This window comes from Triticum urartu, chromosome 5 (assembly GCF_003073215.2).
Source record: "Triticum urartu cultivar G1812 chromosome 5, Tu2.1, whole genome shotgun sequence".
In the NCBI taxonomy this organism is placed as follows: Eukaryota; Viridiplantae; Streptophyta; class Magnoliopsida; order Poales; family Poaceae; genus Triticum; species Triticum urartu.
The window spans coordinates 516,830,903-516,839,939 of record NC_053026.1 but is presented as its reverse complement, the minus strand read 5'-3'; the positions used below and the strand labels follow the sequence as shown (position 1 = coordinate 516,839,939).

The following is a 9,037-nucleotide window of genomic DNA, read 5'->3' as shown; positions in this document are numbered from 1 at the left end:
AGATCTTTCATTTAGAAACAGAAGGAGTACTTTACACATATAAACCATGGCATGGCAGGTGCATTTCATGAGTTTCCGCAAGAGCTTTCCAGAACGTCATGCTGCTCACGCTGTGAGTGGCAATGGAGCGACGAGCACAGCCACGGGGCGACGGGGGCTAGTGCTGCTTTTCTGTTCAACATCTCGCAACAGTTTTTAGCTGGTTTTTCCTCAGGTGTTGAACACACTTTTTCTGTGGGAAGAGCTGCCAGCACAAAACACATGGCACCAAATGAAAATGGTTGTGAACAGTTCGCAGTAGAGATGTCCAAAACTATCAATGACCCTGTCCTGTCTCATGTACAGACTGTAGAAAAAATCTTACAAAGGCACAACTCTACAACACACCGTGAACAGCCCGTGCTTTCCCTATACGCCACACAGTGTGTGATCACAGATTACCATCCGTCGGCAAGACATTCAGAGAGGTTTTACAGGTGAGCAAAAGAACCAGCTTGGACCCTGAAGAGAAGTCAGTACTGTGATGCTACATCGTCAGCGAATCAGGAAGCGAGGTCGGAGCGCCGCAGATCTTGCCACCAACGTCGGGGAAGCATTCTTGGTCGGGCAGCGGGACGATCTTACCATCGGACTCTACCTTCACTGGGTATCTGAGGAGGTGCCCTTGCAACGTTTTCATCTCTTCTGATGCGAATCTTTCCCAGTTTTCTTCGGCTATTTGGTTCACTAATCTTACACATTCCAGACTAGAAGGTTCCTTGAAGTGGTCATCAACCATACCAAGGTGTTCTGCCCAGAGGGAGTTCCTATACCCATATACCTGCAACCAAGACAAAGGTTACAACATTTCTAACGAAGCCTCTGCTGTTAACCAGTAAAAAAGAAGCTGGAGGAGAAAGCCAGTCCACGAACCTGGCCGTGAGGATGACCCTTCTTCGAAGACCATGCATGATGAGGCTGGTAGGCACCCATTGCAATTTCGGTATCTCTCGAGCCAGCCAAGGATCTCTGATTGATGTTTGCCGAGCCCAAAATGACGTATTCATCGTCTACAATCATCCCTTTTGCATGAACATAGATCATGAACCGCCGATGTTTTCTAGCCAGGCCCTATCAATTTTCAAAGGGGGGATTAAAATAACTGTGTTAATTCATATTAAACTTTTAGGAAAGGAAAAGCTGGAACAATGCTCATGATGAGTAAATTATGTTTGCCAACTCTTCGGTCGTATATACACCATGTTACTCATAAAGAAAAAAACATTCCTTGCACCAATTTAAGAGGGGGGGGGGGTGCTATAAATTACAACGATCAAGGATAGAAACAAAAGAAAACGTCAATCAATGTAACAGTAATTGCTTCAGGCTTTTGAACGGCATTGACAAACATAAAGATCCTACCACACCAACAGTTGGCTAAACCAACATTTTGGTAACCTAAGGTAAGAAAGCAACTTTCCAAACCAATGATGCCTCAGCATTTCTCTAGCAAGCTATCTGTATGTTTTGACATCCACTAGAACTTTAGCCAAATGTCCACTAGAGTACTAGACAAGCAAGGCTTAAAACTGATGATACTACGTACCAACTTCAGAAAATATTCTTTCTATGAAGGAATGAAGAATACAACAAGACATTACCGCTGCACTTTTATCTGTAGATTTATCTGACTCAGGGCTACCATCTGTTGACGGTTCTTCCCGATTGCCCAGACAGTAAAAGTTCAAGTAATCTTGAAGGTTTGCATCCTCAATATTCATGGCCTTGAGCTCTCGTGCGATTACTCCATACATCATCTCCATTGTCTGAGCCTGTGAGAAAAGAACAAACAATTAGTATTTTTAATTTATTCAAGCCTACAAGTGAGTTGTCTTTTTATGGGGAAGCCTACAAGTGAACTGTGTCACACTATACTGTATATCCTCTCTTGCAGAATCAAGCCTATCAAGTATCAACAGCCGTCAGGCAGAAAACTATGAGTGTAGATTATGGATTTTGATGAATCATGGGTGAAGTGATCCCAGCAGGAGAACATAGGAGTGGTGGAAGGGCCTATGGGATACTTCACATGCTAATTTGTGAAAAGCATCCGAAGCTTGTCATTGTAAGCTCGGTTGCTTTTGAACTTTGGTCTTCCTTATTTTAGCGGATGCTTAGTTTTGTGGCTGCTTTTTAGTAGTAAGATCTTGAGACATCCCATGATACGGCCTGTGTATCAGGGATGTAGGGATAGTGTTAAGCATAGGATTGTACAGGACACCACTTTTGTAATGAAAATGGGGACCATGAGAACCCTTTAATAATAGAAAAAAAACATCCGAAGCCTGTGCACTGTTGTAACCCCTGGTTCTATATCGAACTTCGTAATTCAACATACATGCATGTAAAAGTAAAATTTATTGTATCATCTTCATTAGATTTTTCAGAGCTATTCCCTGCCTTCAGTGGCATGGACAATTAAAGGCTTACAAAAGGGGCAAATCGGAAGATCTCTTTATAATATCGTAGGCATGTATGGGATAATCATCATTCGCATACAATCAGAATTGCACTACCGCAGATTTTACAGCAATAACGACATTACATACTACATTGCCTCTATGAAATTTTACTGCTGCTGAGCAAAAAGGATCACCAAGGTAACATTTGATAGTGAGAGATTGTTTTTACCAAAACGAAGATGAGAATAGAATAGCGCTGAACTAAACAAAGGGGGGTGGTCATAAAGTAGAGTAATATTGTATTAAAACAAAACAAAAACAGCATACACATCAGGGGCAGGGAGTATGCCAACGTGCACTCAAATGGAAATTCATTCATTGGTAGAAGATTGAAATTACAAGGTCGAATGAGATCTCCATATCTCACTGAATCTCAGATTGGAATTTCAGTATCTCAATAAATCTCAGATTTGGAGTTTCCTAATAGCTGCTATAATGCTTTTTACAAAATAGAGCTTACCTGAAAGAAAAGAATTTCTTGCACAGAGGCCGAGGTAGGGACTCCTTCAGGCCACATTGGTATGACTACATAAACTGCAAACCGTTCGCCAGCTCTAATCTTGGTTGCAATTTTGAGGGCCAATTCCATTGGTATCAGATTGTCAGCACCTGCAACATCCCAAGGGATCAAAATTCCAGTTTGTCTAGATCATGTCATAAAATTAAACATCAATGTTGAATTTACACAACAGACCGACAGCAACAAAGGCATCAATGAAACAAAAAGAATGTGGCTTGTCTAATAGAAGCAGGACGAGCAAAATGAATCCATATTCCCCCTGCAATGTAGCCTATCTAATAAAAGTATGAAGAGCAAACTAAATCTATGTTCTCCCTGCATTATGTGGTGCATGTTTTGCCTTGTTCTACCAGCAGAAGAATATGCATGCAACTGTGGAAGGTATGCTATACCTAACAATCAAATATTCCATGTTTCAGACAGGATACAAAGGAAGAACCCCAAACCTGAATTCACATAGGATGGCCACTCGTACGAAGAACCAAGAAAATACTGATTTTCTATATAAATGAAATGTTGCGCTGATCTGATTGCCCGGACATATGCTGTGTGAATGCTCTTATCAATTATGAGGTTCTTTCGGCACACAAGATTCTGCACAAGTCCATTAAATGGTAAGTACTTTATACAAGAAGAACGTAGTTCCAAATAGTACAGGACAAGGTAAAAATGGAAAAAAAAAGTGAAACAGCACCACAAATTTCAATATAGATGTGGATTTATTGAACATTGCAAAGGAGTATAATGAGACGTGCCAAACTAACCTGCTTTGAAGCCTCTTTGCAATCACTAGGAAATCCTTTTAGAGAGCCCGAGTCAATTGACCGGAATACCTGAAGAATTAATATATGTTAACCAGTGCCTAGAATTCACAAGTACTGACATAAGCACAACTTAAAGAGCAGTGCCAAGACCTGAACATGCCAATTTTCAGGATCTTCTTCTTTTGAAACCCGCAAACTAACATGATCATTTGGAACATTAGGTGAAGGACTAAGTATCCACGAGATACGCTCCAGCTTTATCAGGGCATCATCTTTCCAGCGAGATACTTTCCTAAATCGATCACGGAATTTGGATGCCTTTCTCCAGCGTTGTTCAAAATTCTTCAAGACATCATAGGCAGCTGGTCCATCAATCTTACAGTGCAAATCATGCCATGGTTGTCTCGGTCCTTTTGCGCCTGCCTGCATCAAGGGAATACATATGATGACAGGAAGATTAAAACTCAATGAGAATAATGTGGTGCAAGATAAGCTCTGGCAGTCAGGCATTCACACATGGCACCGGCTCCCAGAAGCTTACTTCCTCGACTTCAACTTGATAAGCATAGAGTAAAACATATTGGCAAAAATGAACTCACCGAAAATGTTGGGTTATGGAAATCATTTTCAAATACTGTGTCAAGGTCTTTAAAAAGCCTATGTTGAGGAGTATCATAACGCCCATCACAAAGATCTAGGCCCCCAACGAAAGCAGTAACTTTCCGCTTGTTTCCCGAAGCTTGTGTATCAACCAGCACACATTTTTGGTGGTGTGTAAACAATGTCCCAACAACCTGCAAGATAGTAGTTCAAGATTGCCAAATGTGGCAAAAAGGAGAGCATATGAGTAGCCTGCAGAATACAAAAGATATTCACAAGACTGAGATGATGCTTATTCTGAAAGCAACATGACGGTGACCTCCTGATTTTATTTATATATATATATATAAAGCTAACTGCCAACTTAGTTGGTATCATTCACTATCCATAAGGCACCAACACACACATCATGATTTTAGAGAACATTCAAATTCTCCTAAAAGAGGATGCATGAGTAAATATTAACCTGCTTAAGGTTTATGATGACAGCAATTACTTGCAGCCTATCGACAAAAGAAATAAAATACAAATAAAGTACAAGCAAACTGCCTGAACTTGCCTGTTGTTTGAAAATGCTCAGCTTACTGCTGGCATATCGAGGTGAAAGAACACAGATGACTGAGGAATGCTTGAAAAACTTTCTAGTTTCTTCATCATGCGTTCCCATCACACCACCCTGCAAAAGCATAGAAAGGAGGACTTACTCTCAGATATTATGACATAGAACCCCTTTAAAGAACAGCACTATCAAAAGGAAGAGCAAGTGTGAATTATGATGGGGATCATAAACTGTGCAGTGTGCACCCTTTTATGAATGAAAATGCGGGCCATGTGGCCCCTTTAATCAAAAAAATAAACTGTGCATACTAATTAGTAGATTTGGAGAACACGGCCGAGGTGTGAGTTCGGAAAAGACGTATGGTCATAGATTATGGTAAACTGGAATCAGAGAGAACACCCCCAGGCCAAATATCCAGGTTCAGGTTTTTTTGGATAAGAATATCCAGGTTCAGTTGATTGTTGCAAGTCTATAACAGTCATCGATTGATTGTTTACCCTCTATTATATTCCTACGAATATGGAAATTACCTATGAACAAGTAACCTCTCAAAAAACTTATGAACAAGTACTACTTGACTGAACACTCAAATGCACCAAGCTGGGGAATAATAAATCCCTATTATGGAACAAAATCCAAAGAATTCCTCGCAATCAAGTCAACATCAAATGCATCTGGGGACGTTTCCGACGGCTATCCAAACTAAGCTGTGAAATTAGAGTCAGAACTACCAGGTCGTAATGTCTCACCGTTTTGATGAAGAGCTTGTCATGGGACGTCTTGTCGTCCCAGACGAGCAGGCACACTCTGACGCCCTCCTGCGACTTGAACTTGAGCAGCTCTCCGAGCGTGAGCTCGCCGCCGTCCGGGAGCGGCCTGGACGACGACGGCTCGCGCACCAGCTTCACCTTGTCGTAGATCGACCAGCCGACGATGTAAATCATATGGTGCGCCTCGAGTATGGCGTGGCAGATGTCCTCCCAGCACTGGTTGTGCTCGAACTTCTTCCCCCGCTCGAGCTCGACGTCCGGCAGGTCCCCCTCGTTGACGTGCGCGTCCTGGTAGAGCGTGACTTTCCCGCCGTGGCGGAGCGGGAAGTAGGAGTCCTTGACGCCCTGCTGGTCGGGGTCGCCAGGGATGCCGCGGCGGTAGACCGGGTTGGCGGCGAAGGGGCGGAAGCGGTAGCGGATGAAGAGCGCGGTGCGGGGCTTGTAGGTCTTGCCGCTGGTGCCGACGATGGGGACCCACTCCTCGAGCTCGTCGGCGGCGGCGACGACCCGGTCGGCGGGGACGGAGGCGGTGCCGATGAGCTGCGCGCCGAAGGTGTCGTTGTCCTTGACCTGGAACTCGAGGACGGTGGCGCGGTGCGCGAGCGGCACGAAGAACTGCTCGTCCCAGCGCGGCTCCTGGCTGTTGGGGATGACGGCGGTGCGCGCGACGACGGCGCCGGCGACGGAGAGCGTGACGTAGGGGTCGCTGGTGATGATCCTGCGGTGGTGGTGGCGGCGGCTGCCGGCCTCCCCGACGCCGCGGCTGTTGGGCGGGGGCTGCCGGGGCGCGCAGGAGGAGGCGGTGCCGCAGGAGGCGAAGCAGCGGCGGATGTGCTCGGAGAACATGTCCATGTTGGGCAGCAGCCGCGCCTCGACGACCCAGAGGTCGAGGTCCCCGTGCAGGAGCACGGGCTTGGCCGGCGACGGCGACTCGTCCCCGCCCGACGACGCCATGGACGGCGACGCGGAGCGGGGGGCGGTGGCGGCGGCGGCGGCCAGCTTGGAATCGGAGCCGGGCCCCCGGTCCCGCCTGTTGCGCAACCGCGGCGACGGCCCCCAGGTACCCGGCGGGGATTCCGGTGGGGGAGGCGAGGCCACCCACGCGGGGAGGAGGCGGACCGGAACGGCAAAGCTGGAGGAGGAGGTGGGTGGTGAGGTGGTGGAGGATCTCGGCGTTGGCAATCTAGCCTAAAATAGCATGGGTTTTACTTTTCTCCACAGAAATACTACTACTAATAACGCATGGGGTTTTACTTTTCTCCACAGAAATAGTCCTAATAACGCATGGGGTTTACGCTCCACTGCCGATTTCTTATTGTTATTATGGGCAAAGCAAAGGGGTTGCATGGATTCATTCCGAGACAGTTACGTACATCGATGAAAAAGAGGCTCAGAAGATTCAAAATGGAATTACAACAAAAAAGATCTCTGCACTGCAGATCAAAGAGGGAAAATGTAATCTCGAACGAACTGGAGTTACTTGAGGTGGTGGAGTATTTTAACCGGAGGAGTGGAGCGACTGTTTTTCTGGCGCGCGGGGGGGGGTGTGAAGGGGGGGAGAAACGGCTTTTTCCTGGGCGTTGCCGTGCGTTTTATGGAACGCGGGCGCAACGGTCGCGCGTACGGCCGGCTCCGGCGTAACGGGCGCTGACCGGTGGAGCCCGCGAGATCCGATCGGGGAGGCCGGGCCCGGGTCCCAGGGCCGCGCGCGCGTGGTCGGGGTCGGGTTGGGTGGGGATCTGCGTTGCGTGCGGGCAGGTTCAGGTCGGCCGAGTCCGCGTGATCTGGATCCCCTGCGCTGCGGGATGGACTCTCTCTCGGGTCCTCCTTCTCTCTAGAGCGGGTGGGTGGTTGGTGATGAGGTGGCCGGTGGGCGGCGGGGCACGTCGCGGGCGTGTGCGTGGATCGGTGATGTTGATGGCGTACGCGTCGGGTCGCGTGGCGCCGCGCTGAGCGGAGCGGGAGTGGGTCAAACTAGGCAGGCGAGGTGGCCTCCCGCTGCGCTGGACGCGCCCACGGAACGGAAGGCCGAGCTGGCGGAGCTAAGGGGGCGTACGGCCGTTTTGGCGCCGGGAGTTGCTCGGTGGCGGGCGGTCTGTCTGTCGGCTTCCGCTCCCCCACCCCAAATCCAACTTCTCCAACGCTCCCCGACTCTTTTTTTTTCTTTTTCTTTTGGAGGATAAACGCTCCCCGACTCGGTGGTAGCCTGGTAGGGTCCGGCCGTTTTGGCGCCACTATAGTACTACTCCGGCCGTTTGGTGCGTGGATGTTTGTTACAGCCGGGTTCGGGAGTTACTTTCTTTCTGGGGTCGTTTCTGTAGGATATAGGCGCCGTTTCCATTTTAGATTTTAGAGACGGGGTTTGTTTGGTGCCATTTCCTCCAACCGGTGTAACGCACAAAGCAGAAGCGGCAGGAAAAGCATGCGCGCGTGCGAAGCGGACTGAAGGTTAGGCCAACTTCAAGGCCCAACCCAAACAAACGTGGACTTTTTTTTTGTACCAAACAAACGAATGCGGATTTGATCCTTTTTTATCCGTTTAAGTTGGTTCAAGGCACGCCGACCGTCCACGTCAACCCATGTCTCGTCAATGCACTCAATCGGCCGATCCATTTCATCTATCCTGCTGATTTTTTTAGCACAAACGTATACTTTCAAGAACGGTCATAGTTCTTGTCGGCATACATGCCAGCAACCGGCATTCATGCCAGTATAAAATAATTACCATAGTCTTTGTGGACACACTTGCCAGCACACAAGAAAGGGTCATAGTTCATGCATCTCGGCCAGAGTTCTTGCCGGCATACAAAATGATCGCGCCCCGACCATAGCTCATCCATCTACCTCGAGCATCTCCTTTTGTATCTTCTCGAATCAAACCCTTCTTCTTGGAACACCTTGGTCAAGTCGACTGTCATGATCTTCCTTTCCTTCGCCATTACCGCGAGTGCCACCTCTTTTGCTTTTGTCTTTGCAATGCTTGCCTCAATCTCGAGCTTCTTCTTTTGTATCTCAATGTAGGCCTTTCATTTGATCCTCCTTGTCTTGCCGCTTCCTTTTCTCCCTCGCTTTCTTTTGGGTCAGGAACCCCTTCAAAATTTCTTGCAAGACTAATGTGGCCGCATCATGCTTGTCATCCACCTTCGAGTTGGTCTTCCCCCTTGGCCGCCTCTCACCTTCACCATGCTCAACGACCGTCTCCCGCCCTCCATTCCTCTTTTGGACGACATATTTCTCCTTAAACTTAGGGTAATCACAAATGACCGTCCAACAATGGGTGAGGATGAATGGTTTGTCCCCATGTTGGGCATTGAAGACTTCCA

The 9,037-nt window shown here is 47.6% G+C and overlaps 1 protein-coding gene across 1 annotated transcript; it reads right to left on the bottom strand.

Annotated features, from left to right (window-relative positions):
- Positions 1-298: 298 nt before the first annotated feature.
- On the bottom strand, positions 299-7,257 carry LOC125510264 (phospholipase D delta-like). The gene is made up of 10 exons (XM_048675386.1): positions 5,694-7,257; positions 4,945-5,061; positions 4,385-4,579; positions 3,936-4,208; positions 3,786-3,854; positions 3,468-3,615; positions 2,962-3,110; positions 1,641-1,811; positions 913-1,110; positions 299-820 (listed from the first exon to the last, which is right to left on the bottom strand). The coding sequence occupies exons 1-10, from the start codon at positions 6,666-6,668 to the stop codon at positions 527-529; spliced, it is 2,589 nt and encodes an 862-aa protein (XP_048531343.1). The 5' UTR covers positions 6,669-7,257; the 3' UTR covers positions 299-526.
- Between the last annotated feature and the right edge of the window lie 1,780 nt (positions 7,258-9,037).

Bases quoted from the DNA above. Each gene is read 5' to 3' on its own strand.
- LOC125510264 (XM_048675386.1), bottom strand. From the start codon at position 6,668: ATGGCGTCGTCGGGCGGGGACGAGTCGCCGTCGCCGGCCAAGCCCGTG. The intron at 4,209-4,384 runs GTGAGTTCATTT...CCCTTGATGCAG, and splicing joins TCCATAACCCAACATTTTCG to GCAGGCGCAAAAGGACCGAG. The intron at 1,111-1,640 runs GTAATGTCTTGT...GAAAATTGATAG, and splicing joins CTACAGATAAAAGTGCAGCG to GGCCTGGCTAGAAAACATCG.